Source organism: Oratosquilla oratoria, chromosome 25, assembly GCF_046742065.1.
Source record: "Oratosquilla oratoria isolate Oo_2021 chromosome 25, ASM4674206v1, whole genome shotgun sequence".
Classification (NCBI taxonomy): domain Eukaryota; kingdom Metazoa; phylum Arthropoda; class Malacostraca; order Stomatopoda; family Squillidae; genus Oratosquilla; species Oratosquilla oratoria.
Window position 1 is genome coordinate 9,946,592 of NC_134801.1, and position 17,000 is coordinate 9,963,591.

The 17,000-nt window shown below is 39.9% G+C and overlaps 1 protein-coding gene across 4 annotated transcripts in view; it reads right to left on the reverse strand.

The window, feature by feature from the left end:
* Window positions 1-17,000, reverse strand: part of PNKP (Polynucleotide kinase 3'-phosphatase) — an 88,911-nt gene that overhangs the window by 40,114 nt on the left and 31,797 nt on the right. For all 4 annotated transcript variants that reach the window (XM_076208355.1, XM_076208357.1, XM_076208356.1 and 1 more), the window contains 3 exons: window positions 7,102-7,422; window positions 6,770-6,938; window positions 4,343-4,491 (listed from right to left, as the gene is read on the reverse strand). In XM_076208355.1, coding sequence (XP_076064470.1) covers window positions 4,343-4,491; window positions 6,770-6,938; window positions 7,102-7,422 — 639 coding nt within the window. The remainder of the gene's footprint in view (window positions 1-4,342; window positions 4,492-6,769; window positions 6,939-7,101; window positions 7,423-17,000) is intronic.

Consider the following 17,000-nt stretch of genomic DNA (forward strand, 5'->3'; position numbering starts at 1 on the left):
TCTCAAACACATTCAAACTCCTTCTCTCTTCTTCTTTTATGTTCCAGACCCATACAGTGCTGTTGGCACAATCACTCCTTCATACAGTCTCCTCTTAGCATCCATTCCCAAATGTCTATTCCTCATTACACTCTTCAATCCACCAAGGCATTTACTCACTTCTCTCAATCTACATTCTACCTCCACCTTTTCCTGCCACATTTGCACCCAAGTATCTAAAACTATCCACTTCCTCCAGTCGCTCTCCCTTAATGCTCACTTCCAGTCTACTGCCACTTTCACCCCTTGTACATCTCATCACCTTAGTTTTACCCACATTTATCTTTAGCTTTCTTCTATCACATACTCTCCCAAACTTCCTCAGTCCCTCCTCTGATCCTGCCACAAGTGCAGTGTCGTCAGCAAACAACAGCTGGCTTACCTCCCACTTTTCTCCATTTTCTTTAACCATCTCCAATCCCTGATCCACTACCCCATCCATGTATAAGTTGAACAGCCAGGGCAACATAACGCATCCTTGACGAAGTCCCACCTTTACCTCGCACCACTCACTCTCTCCATTTCTAATCCTGACATACATATACCAAGGCTTTTTCCCCCTTACAAGGGAGGTAGCCAAAAAGGAAAAGGCATAAAATCATTCCCACCAATTCCATCCCTGAATACACTCCACACCCCTCTTATCTTAGCACCTCCTGGATGACGGGTCATCCCTGCACCTTGTCCACTGCCCTGGGTCAGAAGCAGTGTCGCAAGACACAGCACATCAACAGCAAGGCCGCTTCATTACATCAGCGACCCCCCTCTCCACCCCCTCATGCATAAAAGGAGAAGACGGGGAGAAATCCCTTCGGGCTGCGTCAAATTTTGCTCACACATACTACCTCACCCCCCATCCCCCCGCTCATTCCACCTCATGCATCACAACATCATTCATATACAACCATTCTCCATTCACCTCTGTCTTCTGTCCTCTCCCGTCCTTCCTCAACAGACATTCCCCTCTTCCCCAAAGCCCCCTTCACCCCATCCATCTCAGCCTAGGATGTCCCTTCATGTTCACTCCCCCAACATCTGCCTTCCATACCTCTTTTACTAGTCTTTCTTCACTCATTCTTTCCATGTGTCCAAACCATCCTAATACTCTTTCATCAATCCTATCTCCCAGCTCCCTTTCCACCCCTGTTCTCCTCCTCACCTTATTTCTCACTCTATCTAGCCTAGTAACCCCCATCATACTTCTCAGACACCTCATCTCAAACACATTCAAACTCCTCTCTTCCTCTCTTATGTTCCATGTTTCTGCCCCATACAGTGCTGTTGGCACAATCACTCCTTCATACACTCTCCTCTTAGCATCCATTTCCAAATGTCTATTCCTCATTACACTCCTTAATCCACCAATGCATTTACTCACTTCTCTCAATCTACATTCTACCTCCACCTCCACTCCATCTTTTCCTGCCACATTTGCACCCAAGTATCCAAAAATATCCACTTCCTCCAGTCGCTCTCCCTTAATGCTCACTTCCAGTCTGCTGCCACCTTCACCCCTTCAACATCTTGTCACCTTACTTTTACCCACATTTATCTTCAGCTTTCTTCTGTCACACACTCTCCCAAACTGTCACCAACTTCCACAATCCCTCCTCCGATCCTGCCACAAGCAACAGCTGGTTCACCTCCCACTTTTCTCCATGTTCTTTAACCATCTCCAATCCCTGACCCACTACCCTTGCATTTACCTCTCACACTACCCTATCCATGTATAAGTTGAACAGCCAGGGCGACATAACGCATCCCTGACAAAGTCCCACCTTTACCTTGAACCACTCACTCTCTCCATATCTAATCCTAACACAAGCTCTACTACTCTCATAAAAACTCTTGACAGCTCCTAGAAGCTTTCCTCCTATCCCATATATCCGCAAAACCTTCTCCACACACAGTGCCCAACCCTGTCCATAACACACACCCCAGATACATAAAAGCCAAAAAACAAACTCCTTTCCTATACCTTTCTCACATATCTGCTTCCACAAAATCCACACACAATCCTCACAATTACACCCACCTCTCCTACCCTCTCAAAAGCTCTCACAATATAAAAGCCACAAAAAACATCCTAACCCTTTTCCCCTTCTGTCCACATATACATTCACCACACATAACTCATCTACCTTCCAAATCCACTCCTCCAGTCCTCCGGCACTCTACCCTCTCTCCAGCAAACATTAATTAACCTCACCAGCCAGTCCACCTTCACTGTACCTCCTTTTATAGACATTCTGCATGGCAACCATCCAGACCAGGTGCCTTACCTGCTTTCATCATCTTAACAACTGCCTTCACTTCATCCTTCCTTATTTCTACTCCATTTTCCTCACTCATCATGGTCATTTTCTTAGCATTTCCCACTGCAGCTATCTTTCCCTCCCTATCCTCCTTCGCATTTAGCAACTCCCTAAAATATTCTGTCCATCTTCCCCTTACTGCCTTCTCTTCCATTATCATCTCTCCATCTGCACCTTTTACCTTTTCTTCTCTACTTGATTTGCCTCCTCTTCCTCTCTTAATTTCTTTCCAAAAAATTTTTTTATTTCTTTCAAAATTTTGTCATACTCTTACCCCATTTCACATCTGCTCTCCTCTTTTCCTCCTTTACCTTTACTTCTCTTTTCTTTTCTTTGTACCTCTAATATGACTCCCTTGTCCTATTTTGTAACCAATCTGTGAAAGCTCGCTTCTTCTCTTCTAAAACCTTTTTTGTTCCCTCATCCCACCATTCACTACCCTTTCTTCTATTTCCTCCTGTCCTTGTTCCACATACCATCTTTGCACACTTTGTGACTCCCTCCTTGAACCATCCCCATTCCTCCTCCACTCCTAGCTCTACTCTATCCTTCACTCCCTCAGCTTCTTCTTGTACTCCTTCTCCTTTTCATTTAAAGAGTTCACTCTGAGCACCTCCCTACCTTTGTCCTTTTTCTCTTTCTCCATCTATCCCCCACTCTCAACTTACCTTCCAACAAATAATGATCTGATATTCCCCCACCCTCCCCCCTTAGCACATGTACATCCTAATGTACTGTGTATTTACCTAGTTGTAATATACGGGAGGGGAGCTATGCTCGTGACCTGTCTTTGTATCTCTCCGCATCAAGTTTTATCTTAAAATCTTGTATAGTGTTTGCACATACTGTTTTGTTGTCTAATTTGTTCCGTGTATTTATCGCTCTGTGTGGGAAACTGTTCCTTTTCAAGTTTTTTCTATAACTATCCTTTTTCAGTTTTTTTCCGTGTCCTCTTGTTTTACCGTTGTCCCACACTAACAAGTCATTCCTGTCTAAAACTTCCTTTCATTATTCTGTAGTTAGTCAGCAAGTCCCCTCTTTCTCTTCTTTGTTCCAGAGTTGGTAGATTCAATTTGGACAGTCTTTGCTCATATGTTAGTTCGGCAAGAGTCGGTGCTAGTTTGGTTGTCGCTCTTTGTAATTTTTCTAGTTTCTTAATATTCTTTTTGGTACTGGATGTCCAAAGTGATGTGTGTCAACATCCTTATGACTGTGTGTCAACAGGTGTAAAATGGAGGTGTTTATCTGCCTTATTCAAGTAATACTTTGGATATTTATCGCTCTATGTATAAATTTGAAATCTAGCATTGCACAAGGACATTTTGGGGGTTTAGTGGAATGACCACCAAGACGAGATTTATTACATTTTATAAAATTATTATTATTACTTTTTTTTTTTATAATCTACTTATAAGGAGTGTGCACTACATAACTCTACTGACTAAACAAAGGCATTATAAAGTGTAAATTTAACTGGAATTGGAGTCGGTATATTTTTACCGACTCAGACTCCAATGACACCGTAATTGCTTCTGACTCCGACTCCAGTGACCGTAATTGCTTTAGACTCTGACTCCACAGCCCTGATATATATATATATATATATATATATATATATATATATATATATATATATATATATATATATATATATATACATATACATATACATATATATACAATCAATTTGTTGTCTCACTTGCAGAAGACCCATGGCCTCCAGAAAACTGGCAGAACAAAAATTCATCTGGGGCAGTTTGAATCTGTGGCCCAGCCAATTCTGTGTTGGTTGACTTAATAATAGATGGTGTCCTGAGTGCAGGTGCACTAATGTGGTTATTGTCAGGTGTTGGAGGGTTTTCTCTGTGGAACTTAAATCTGGGGGTTGTTGCTGGAGTATTGAATTTGGTGGTCTTTCCTGATGGGCTTGTTTAATCTGGGTATGTCAATGTATACATATGAATATACAATACTACACTATTAATTACCTGCTCACACAAGGAATGCCACATGCCAAGGGCCGGTTTTCGATATTGACCTTTGCCTGTGGATATAAACACCTGCATGGGCACTCCAAGTTTCTTCATGATGGCATTCACCTTACCCTTTATGCCCTCTGCTGTCTGTTTGCCTCGAGCTGTGGAAATAATTTTTTGTTAATAATCATTCATTTGGGGCATCATAATTGTTTCAAGGTCAGAGTACTTCAGAACATGTGCAAGGTGGGATCTGTAAAGTTTAAGTAGATTTCAAACTGACTTGAGGTTCAAATTAACCCTGTTGTTCACAAATGGAAAATGAAAAAAACTTTGACATCTGTAAAACCTCTTCAATGAATGAATCAGTCAACCTGTTGCACTAGGTCTCTCTTGCAGAAGACCTGATAACCTCAGGTAAATGGCAATAGCCTCTGACCAGGTCCTTAAGTCATTCAAAGAAGATACATTGTGTTGTTGTTGGATTGCTAGTGTGGGACACTGTAGTATGAAATATTCTGTGTTTTCTGTGTTGTGGTTGCATCTAGGGCAGTATGAATCCATGGCCAGGCCTATCCTGTGTTGGTACTCTTTCAATGTTGAATGGTGTACTGAATGCAAGTGTGCCAGTAAGATTATTATCAGATAGGAGAGGATTATTTCCATGGGGATTATGTCAGGTGGGTTGGTAGAGTATAGAGTTTGGAAGTTCGTCTTTAAAGGATTGTTTAGTGATCTGTGTTTTTGTGGTGCAGGTGGTAGGCTGTTATATATGTTTTCTTTTCTTTCTTATTTTTCATTCTGTTGGTGGTGCTAGAGAAATGTAGTGTATTTATATAGTTACATCTTACAGGAAAGGGAGCTATGCTCGTGATGTCCCGTCTTTGTATCTCGTGTCTAGTTTGCTCTTAAATTTGTGTATAGTCTTTGTACACTTTTTTGTTTTGTCCAGTTTGTTCCAGATATCCAGAACCAGTCTGTGTGGATTTTTTTTTTTTTTTCAGGTCTCTTCTAAAACTATCCTTTTTGAGTTTCTTATCATGTCCCCTTGTATTTCTCTTATCCCAATATAGTAAGTCCTCTCTATCAAGGATTTCTGTGCTTTTCATAATTCTGTAAATGGTCAGCAGGATGCCTCTTTCTCTTCTTTGTTCCAAAGTTGGTAATTTCAATATAACCAGTCTCTCCTCATGGAACAGGTTTGAAAGTGTTAGGGCCATTTTTGTGGTTGCTCTCTGGATTCATTCAATTTTCTTTATATTCTTTTTGGAACTGGGTGACCATAGTGTCCCAGCATACTCTAGTCTAGACCTTATTAGTGTGACTAGTACTTTTTAACCACTTCATCTAAATAGGTAAAAGGAATTTCTGGAATACTGACCTTCTTACATGAAAAGATGGAAATGAAAGAGAAGTTAGGTTGGTTGAGAGTGAGAAAGCAAAAAGAGCAAGTTTCTGGGCCTGATCTAGAGATCAGGTAGCTTTTGAGACTGCACCTCTACATAGAGATTATTAATATGATAAGTCTTGCATCCAAGAGTTGTCTGGGTCCACATTGGAATTTCTGGTTCTTCTAGCAGTTCTCCATCTTCTCCCAGATGGCAGTGCTGCTCTTTGCAGATACAGGGTAGTATATGAGGGGGGTAGATGATGAGGATTGTAAATTGCTGCAAAAAGACCTGAATAGGGCCTATGAATGGAGCCACAAGTTGAAGATAAATTTCAATGCAAAGAAATACAAAATTCTAGAAATGGGCCAAAGACAAAAAAAATCGCCATGAATTCATAAAATGGTAAATGAACCAATTTCAAAAGTGGAGGAGAAAAAAGATCTGGGAGTCTTCATTAATTATTTGTCACCAGACAAACACAAATTGAATAATGAAACATATGGATTGGTGATGAATAAGAGTGGCATTCCATTAAATGGGTGAGGCTATGATGAAAAAGATAATTAAATGTCTGGCAGCTTGCCCTCTAGTAGAATATGCAGTGGTGGTGTGGTTGCCACACAAAAGAAAATATACAAACAAATTGAGAGAATTCAAAGAGAGGGACTAGAATACCTCATCTAAAAGGAAAGATGTACAAGATGTTGATAAAATTTATTTCCTAAATTGGAAGAGTGAGGAGAATGAGGAGATTGGATCGTTATCTTTAGAATAACAACAGTAATGGAAAACTGTCAGAAGATATGTTAGTATAGGATGTAAGGAAGCACAGCTTACCACACAAACATCAGTTTAAGGCGATACAGAGATAGGATCCTGTGACCACAGCTCCATCCCCCCCTATATACTACAATTAAATACAATTAGATTCATACCAGTTTATGGATGATCACTGTCAGTCTTACATATGTTGTTTGACAGTTTTCATTGTATACAGAGTTAAGAAAATGACTTCATTCATCATGAAATTTTGAGTAATGAAACTTACCTATACCAGCCTGATTTGAAAATATCACAATCTTGTAGCCTTCATTCAATAATGCCTTCAGCTTTCCCGGCACTTCAGCATAGAGCAACTGCCAATCATCATAATCCTTGGCAAAAACTCTACCAGACTTTGTTGTTATTAATGTACCATCCATATCATATCCCACAACCTGTTCATGAAGTTCAGCAAGAAATTTAGAGCTGGGACTAAAATAAAAACAACAATATCATAGCATATCTCAGGCAGAGAAACAAATTACAGAAAAAAATATTTACATTATAGTGCTGTTACATCTAGCTTAAATTTCTATTCAATCCAATGTCACTAATTACCTTATCTCTTGGCTCTGCTCCATTCCCTGTAAATACAATCAGCTTTCCATCATCCAAGTCCAACCACACATCATCTTGAACTTCCCCATTCTCACAAGACTTTGCCATTTTCTTCTCTGGGATTACATTCTCCTCTCTTCCACCCATTTTTCTTTTGCCCGTCTTTAATTCCTCTTCACTATTCTGTTTTTGTTTACTCCTTATCTTCTGCTGCTTTGATGTCATTTTGGCGTCTTTACGTTCTTTGTGATCTTGACTACACAGGTGAGATGGAGGAGTGGGGTCAAATTCAACGCAATGTATATGCTGCCCAAGTAGTATCTGCATTATCAGTGAACAATAATTAATACTGGCAGTGATGATGAATGATGTATCATTAATTCAGAATTACTAAAACCTTTGCCTCTACAGAAAATAAATGCTTGAACCTGCACTGCTGGAGCATTAAAAAATTATAATCATACATACATACATACATATACCAAAGGCTCTTTACCCCTACATGGGGGGTAGCCACAAAGAAAAAGGCATAGAAACCACTCCCACCCATTCCATTTCCCACATATTCCACTCCCCTCCACCCTCCTCCCTCCCTCTTATTTTGGCACCTCCTGGATGACAGGTCATCCCTGCATCCTGTCCACTGCCCTGGGTCAGAAGCAGTGTCGCAAGACTGACCCAGGGCAAAAATTAATCAGCAGTAATAACCGGCAAAAATATCTATGTAGTATAGACTCCTTAATAAAAGATTGTACAGCAACCAATTCTTTCCTCCACTTTTTTCCATGTGGAGAGATGACAACCAGCAAATGTTCTTTTCCTCCTACCAGCCAGTGACAACATTCCCATTAATACAACAAAGCCAATAATCCAAAAATTCTTCCTGGAGAGATCTTTGGGAGAGCCCAAGGACTGTTGTTGACTACTGTGGGTTGCAAGTCTCTAGTCAACAAAATTCAAGGCATTTACAGCAGTAGCACTAATATATTATAATAATTATAATAGTGCTACTTACTTGAGCAATGAAGGGAAAAGGATGGGGACAGGGTTTGTGTATGGGTGATATTTTGGCACAGCCTGAAGGTATCCCCCCCCCCTCGTCTTCTCTATTTTCTGCACGAGGGGACATGAAGGGAGATCACCGTACAAGTGAAGCAGCCCTATTGTGGATGTGCTGTGTCTTGTTGCATTTCTTCTGACACAGGCAGTGGGCAAAAAACAGGGATGACCTTTCATCTACAAGGAGCTAAGACAAAGGAAATATGAGTAGTGGATTTACCTAGTTTACCTAGTTGTATCTTATGGAAAAGGGAGCTATCTTGTCCATTGCCCTGGGTCAGAAACAGTGTCGCAAGACACAGCACATCCACAGCAAGGACCGCTTCATTAAATCGGTGACCCTTCACTCCATCCCCTCATGCAGAAAAGACTGGGAGAAATACCTTCGGGTTGCGTCATTTTATTTCTCATACATACTCCCTCACCCCCCAACCCCCACCCACTCCCCCTCATGAATCATGGCATCATCCATACACAACCATTCTCCATTTACCCCTATCTCCTGTCCTTCCTCAACAAACATTCCCCTCTTTCCTAATGACCCCTTTTACCCCATCCATCCATCTCATCCTAGGTTAACCCCTCATGTTCACTCCTTCCACACCTCTTTTACTGGTCTTTCTTCACTCATTCTTTCCATGTGTCCAAACCATCCTAATACTCTTTCATCAACCCTATCTCCCAACTCCCTTTCCACCCATGTTCTCCTCACCTCATTTCTCACTCTAGCCTAGTAACGCCTATCATACTTCTCAGGCATTTCATCTCACATTCAAACTCCTTCTCTCTTCCTCTCTTATGTTCCATGTTTCTGCCCCGTACAGTGCTGGTGGCACAATCACTCCTTCATACAATCTCCTCTTAGCATCCATTCCCAAATATCTATTTTTAATCCACAAAGGCATTTACTCACTTCTCTAAATCTACATTCTACCTCCACTCCTCCCTTTCCTGCCACATTCGCACCCAACTATCTAATACTATCCACTTCTTCCAGTCTCTCTCCCTTTACTCACTTCCAGTCTGCTGACACTTTCTCCCCTTGTACATCTCATCACCTTACTTTTACCCACATTTATCTTCAACTTCCTTCTTTCACACACCTTCCCAAACTGTCACTAACTTCCTCAATCCCTCTTCTGATCCTGCTACAAGTGCAGTGTCCTCAGCAAACAACTGGCTTATCTCCCACTTTCCTCCATTTTCTTTAACCATCTTCAATCCTTGACCCACTACCTTTGCATTCACCTCTTGCACCACCCCATCCATATATAAATTGAACTGCCAGGGCGACATAACACATCCCAGACAAAGTCCCACCTTCACCTCAAGCCACTCACTCTACTCCCACTCATTTCTATTCCTAACACAAGCTCTACTACTCTCATAAAACCTCTTGACTGCTCTTAACAGCTTTCCTTCTATTCCATATATCTGCAATACCTCCCACAGTGCCTTCCTGTCTACCCTGTCATAAGCCTTTTCCAGATCCATAACCATCTCCAATCCCTGACCCACTACCCTTGCAATCACCTCTCGCACCACCCCATCCCTGTATAAATTGAACAGCCAGGGTGACATAACATCCCTGACGAAGTCCCACTTTTACCTCAAACCACACACACTCCATTTCTATTCCTAACACAAGCTCTACTACTTTTGTGAAAACTTTTGACTGCTCTTAACAGCTTTCCTCCTATCCCATATATTTGCAATACCTTCCACAGTGCCTTCTTGTCAACCCTGTCTTAAGCCTTTTCCAGATCCATAAACGCCCAAAATACATCCTTACCTTTTCCTATAGTTTTTTCACATGTCTTATCACAAAACTCTGATCTACACAACCCCTACCTGTCCTAAACCCACACTGTTCCTCACCAATTACTTCCTTTGTTCCTCTCCTAATCCTCTCAATAAAGACCCTCCCATATGTCTTCAACTTCACTTAACAAGCTGATCCCTCTGAAACTACTACACTCTCACTTGTCCCCCTTTTCCCTTGTAGTGGAATTATACAGGCTTCTCCTGTCCTCTGGCACTCTACCCTCTCTTAAACAAACATTAAATAACCTCACCAGCCAGTCCACCATCACTGTACCTCCTTTTTTCAGACATTCTGCATGGCATCCATCCAACCCAGGTGCCTTACCTGTTCTCATCATCTTAACAGCTGCCATCACTTCATCTTTGCTTATTTCTCCTCCATTTTCCTCATCATGGTCATTTTCTCAGCACTTCCCACTGCAACTACCTCTCCCTCCCTATCCTCCTTTACATCTAGCAACTCCCTAAAATACTCTGCCCACCTTCCTCTCACAGCCTTCTTTTCCATTATCATCTCTCCATCTGCACCCATATATAACTCAATATAATATTAACTTTCAGCTAATTCAGACTAACACACCCAGCAAATATGCACAACTTTTATGGAAAAAATCCATAGGCAGTTCATCAAGTACATTGTGAACTTAAAAGAACTGAGAGAAAGAATTGAAATCCTAAAGCTATATTCACTCAAATGTAAAAGAGATTATAATTTATCTGTGGAAAATTTTGGAGCACTTAGTGCCAAATTAAACAAACCAAATAGAAGTGAGCATTTCCAACTGCAGAGGGCACTACTGCTATGTTAAAGCAGTACCAAATAGAAAAGCTGGAACTTTACTGTACAATAGTTTTTGTTTCAAAGCATCATGTTTATTTAATACACTGCCAAACGATATCAGAGCCATTACGACAGGGTTTGTGTATGGACTTCCTGCCAAAAATAAAAGATAATCTAGGGATGTCTAACCAAGAGAATTCACTAGTTAAGGCAGTGCAGCAAAGGAGACAGACATGACATGCTGACCTTGCAGAATGAAGCTTCCTGCTGAACATCAAGTAAACCAAGAAGAGCAAGAAGTTCCAACCCCCCAACCCCACTCACCCCAAGGGAAACTCGCAACCCCCCCCCAAAAAAAAAGCACAACAAAATCCCACAATGAACAAATCAACACAATAAACACAAACCATGCAATGTCACTAAATATTCCTCCCACAAGACATAAGCATGATAAGGTGTGCATTTCAAATGGTGAACATGGCATTAACAATCCCTTACCAAACCTATTCCCTCTATAAAAATCTGCATCTTACTTCAGATCGTGATGACCCAGGAAGAATACACACATTCACAAATATCAATTATTCAATATAATTATAATAATATACATCATTACATGAACAATCACATTTTAATATCAAACTCAAAACTATACTAACTTCATCTATTGCAAACAATACAAACACCTCCAATATACATTACATTAAAGATTTAGAAGCATACACCTATGCGACATTGTAATAGAAAGTCAAATTGTTCTTGGAAGTTGGTGGTAATCAATAATAGAAACAGTTACTAAAAGCTATAAACAAACAAATGTGGCTGCTTTGACTACTTGAGACGCCATCTTTGTTTTGGTATGCTCAATTCTATTCTAACCTAACCTAACCTGCATTTAGTAATGTAGTATGTACCTGTAATCCTAAAGGTTATCAGGCCACCATCATCGTCTCTGACCTCTGAATCTATCAATACATACAAAAATGATATCTAATGGAGTCTACGTTACTTTGTCAGTCCCTGCATAACTTTTAGGAATGGTTTTTTTTTTTGTAAAGAAAATGTTATATTGACGTATTGTTGCGAATTTATTTAAACTCTCTACTCACTAACATGTAAATCATGTAATTTTGATATTTTACCTTTCATCAGATGATCAGATGTAATAAATTGTACAGGTAAACGTCGACTTACGATGGCCGCGACTTACGATTGTTCGACTTTACGATGACGACGACGACGACGACGATATGATAATTTAACCCCTTCCATACGGTGCCGCACACGTAGGCGTCATGAGGAGCAAGTGGATTCGCGACACTGCCATATCGGCGTCTTGATTATTTATTGTAGTCGCCCCTGTGTTTTTACATTATCTCAAATGTGCCCTGAATCCCATTCTCTGTGGTTTTCAAAATTCGCGGGTGAAAGAGAGAACGATCGATATAAGCGGTGACTATATTTTATGATGCGAGTATTATTACGTCACGTCGTACGGCTGGCATTGGCTGCTGCCCGCGAGATTTAAGGTCCGTACTGAAAATACATATTATAGTGTTTGAATATGGTAAAAAGGATAAAAATAATTAAATAAACTACTGTACATGTTTGATAGGCTATATTCATTATCTCTGGTGGTTAATATACAGGTAGGCTAGGTACAGTGACCACGGAACAGAGTGATACACAAATTGGGGATCGACTTACGATGAAATCGTCTTACGATGGCTCTATCGAAACCTAATGCCATCGTAAGTCGACGTTTACCTGTATCTGCCAAAAATTTGACTTCCCCTACCCTTTAGTCTAGCTTTCTTGCAACCATAGCATATAACAAGGATCCTCTTACTATACATAATTTCACTTAGCTCGCGATTTGTAGAATTTCTAACCGCGTTGAATTAGAGGAGTTGAAGATTAATAATGGTGAATCTTCATTATAGAATCTTGTTAACTTTCAATCCGGTGACTTTATACTTATTCGGCCAGCTTTCCAATTGTACCTTCCTGCCTACTTTCTTAGTGTAGAATGTTCGATTATCTATATAATAGTTACTTGTTCGGCCGGAAATCTTACTGTAGCCTCACCAGCGACTTCAACCGTTACGTACTAGAACGAATTTGCGCACGAGCAGAACGCTCGTGTACATTTCCTATTCGTTTAAAAAAGGAAATAATTTACAATTTTAATAATTATTCTACTCTTATTTATTTATTTAATTATTATTATTATTATTATGGGATTTAATAATAATCCTTAGGGAATATGGACTTGTCACAGTTTCTAACATCGATCACGTAACTTCATCAACCTTGAATTCTATTTCTCATGAGCCTAAATTGCTAACAGTATTATAATTTTCAAAATTAATATCTAATTTTCCAATGATATACCGCGTAGCTGTGCACTTCTAAAAAAATACCTACATTACTTTAAACTCAAAGTTAAATAGCATTTCACCTTAACATGTTAAATCCTCTCATCTCTGGGAGCTACTACAGCGCGAGGTCTACCACAATATAACGCGAGATCTACCCCCTGTTAGCACTATAGCGTAAGGTCTACCATTTCCATACATTTATCTTAGCGATAAACACATATTTTGTACATATCCTAGGAATGACTTAGATAGATGATTGGATTTCTAATTACATTCATATTAAAAGAAGTGTAAAAATTAACATGTTATAATACATTTCCATATATTTATTCTCGCAATACACACTTCGTACATCTTCTAAGAATGACACAAATAGGTTTGGTTAGGTTAGGTCAGGTTATGAGGATAGGTCACGTTTTTTGTGTATTTGGGCAGGACACATGTTTGATGGACAGGTGAGGGGAGCGTCCGGAAGAAACGCGGGTCACGCGGTAGACCTCAGGCTGCACCTGGGTAGGTAACATATGGCGGTAGACCTCATGCTGTAGTAGCACCCATCTCTGATTCGATATAACTGACAAACCCAACCAATATACAGAAAGACCTCACACAAAAATCAAGACACATCTTCAAGATAAAACAACAAAACTTCCCACTCAAAGGTAGCCAATCATTATTCCATACCATAAACAATAATTAAACCCATACACCACCTGTGGTATCTACAAACAAAATACCTCCATCTCAAACATACACTATTTTAAACTCAAAGTAAACTAAATTGAACCTAACATGAAACTCAGAATTCCATAATCAAATTAAATGAGTAATGGTAGGAACAGCAGACTACTTTACAAAAATATAGCCAATAATTATTCACAAAACCTCAACATGACACCCACAAAACAAATATAAACAACATTAATCTATCACATCGTGCAACAAAAAATAATGAATAGATAAATAAATAAACAAACAAACTTGTCCCATCAATTAATCAATACATTATAATAAACAGGCCAATCAATTTTATGCATTATGATAGACATTAGATATTTCTCACAGAAACAAAAAAACAATTCTAGATACATATTCTTACATTAATAAATAGGTCAGTCCATTGGAAATAATCACAAACTCCTACAATATAGTCCTTCCTGAACACTATGCATACATATACCAAAGGCCCTTTCCCCCTCACAAGGGAGGTAGCCAAAAAACAAAGGCATAAAATCCACTCCCACCCATTCCATCCCTACATACTCCACTCCCATCCATCCCCTTCCCTCCCTCTTATCATGGCTCCTCCTGGATGACAGGTCATCCCTGCATCTCACCCACTGCCCTGGGTCAGAAGCAGTGTCGCAAGACACAGCACATCCACAGCAAGGCAGCTTCATTAAATTGGTGACCCTCCCCCTCTTTGTCCTCTCATGCAGAAATGAAGAGGGGGAGAAATCCCTTTGAGCTACATCAATTCATTTTTGATAAGATAGGAAAATTGATATCATGCACACACACTAATATATGTATGTCCCATACATGAAAGGGTGATATCTCACAGAAAAGAGACTAGCAGTGAAGTGTACAAAACTAAAACAGTGTAAATTTCTTGTTGAAACAAGAGAAGAGTCCTCCCTAAATCTCCAATGCAAACCATTTTCCACATATACCTTTATATTAGATATGTTACAAGAAACATACTCTTAAAATAACTTCATACACAAACTAACAAATACTGATTTTTAGGATGTCTTGCACTCATTAAACTATGGTACCCAGTGAAAGTGCTATCCAATTCTCATTTGAACTACAGTGAATACAGAACTAAACATCTCATTGAACAGAGATCTCAAACTACAGTGACAGACATATTCCCATACATTCTCATTGAAAAGATAATTGATACTGACAAAGAATTTTGGTACAAAGAAATACATTTTACCATAGCTTACTGAATATATACCAGGTTATGATAATATACATAAACCCCTCCCTTACTAAAACTCGTTCAAGCAAAAAAAAAATTTCACAAGTCAACGTCTCCCACTACTGACGTGACACATTATCATATCTCATTCGCAATTGTATACCAAACCCCCACTATCTGGACCTTAACCCGAGATATGAGAACACACCTTAAAGAGGTCAGGGAGGCAATGTATCCATATACCATTACTATCCATTATAATATACAGTATCACATGCCTGGCACATGATCCACATGCATGCAAGGTGCCCGACAGGCACTGGCTTCTTGCAATACCTCCAATCTTGCTGACCTCCACATTTGCAAATCATAAACACCCGACTCTAACATACAACACACATCACGCCACCGCCCAACAGAAAGTTACCAAAACAAATATATAGTGTCGCCAGACAGATCATTAACCATTTCTTTATACCTTACAAACTATACAATTATAACTGCAAACCATACACTAAGTCAAGGCACATTCACTAATACATCCATTGCAATGCAACTAACACACAAATAGTATTGTATAAATCCCAAACCCATCATCTAACTGAAACCCTACACCAGAAATGCAAAGATCAACATATTCACACACATGTATGTGGTGACTGCATCACCACAAGCAGAACTCTCCCATAGAGGGTGGAGAACTCTCTCCCTAGAAGACCTGGGGACTCTCCCCATGCTATAAATATCTCTTCATTACAATAAATCATGAAAGCCCAAAGAAGATTTACATTCCCTGCCACAAATGTAATCATCCACGAGGTTACACCCTCCCACTCCTCTCTCAGCTTCTTGTACTATTTCTCCTTTTCTTTCTCATTTAAGCAGTTTACTCTAAGCACCTCCCTACCTTCTGTCCTTTTCCTCTTTCTCCATCTATCCTCCACTCTCAACTTACCTTCCACAAGAAAATGATCTGATATTCCCCCACTCTCTCTCCTTAGAACATGTACATCCAAAACTCTTCCTACTCTTCTCCTGGTTACCACTATATAGTCCATTAATGCTCTATCACCATTCCATCCACCACCCTCTCCAATATGTAATTATGCTCAACTTTCTTCCTAAACACACTCTAGACACATCTCCACCATCAACTCTCCACTATGATTTTTTCCTGGAACTCCACACTTCCCAACTACTTTATCTATTGGTTCATTTCCTACCCTAGCATTAAGATCTCCCAATACCACTACACTGACATTTCTCCCTAAACCCTTTATGCACTCATTTCAATCTATCCAAAAAGCCTCCCTTTCCTCTACACTCTTCTCGCTATTAGGCTCATATGCACTTACAAAAACCCATATTGCCCTTTCCACTTTCACCTTCATCCACATTAACCTTGAAGAAACCTCTTTCCACTCCACCACACATTTACCTATCGCCTTACTATTATAGCCACCCCTTCTCTCCCTCATCCTCTCTCCACTCCTGACACCCTCCCAACTACACTTCCAAAATCAAACTCGCCCTTCCCTTTCAACTTTGTTTCACTCAATGCCAACACATCCATCTTTCTTCTCACATAGTACCTATCTCTTCCCTTTTATTCTCATTTGTACCACACCCACGCACATTAAAAGACCCAAACCTTAAGGTTCTGGTTGGAAAGCTCCTCCCAGACCCTCTTATGCCTTTGCTTTTTTTTCTTTCTTTTTTTTTTTTTTTTTTTTTTTTAAGTCCCTTTTGCGGCTACAGAGAGTAGGATGCCTAGTCCTATCCCTGTCCCATTTTTGTTGCCTATTACAACTCGAGTTGGAACACTCGATGGCAGTATTCTTCTCCCCCATCACAGGGTTTGGCAAAAAAAGGAAATGAACATTCAGAGAAGTGGTACAGGACAGTATCAAGAGTGAGGGGACAG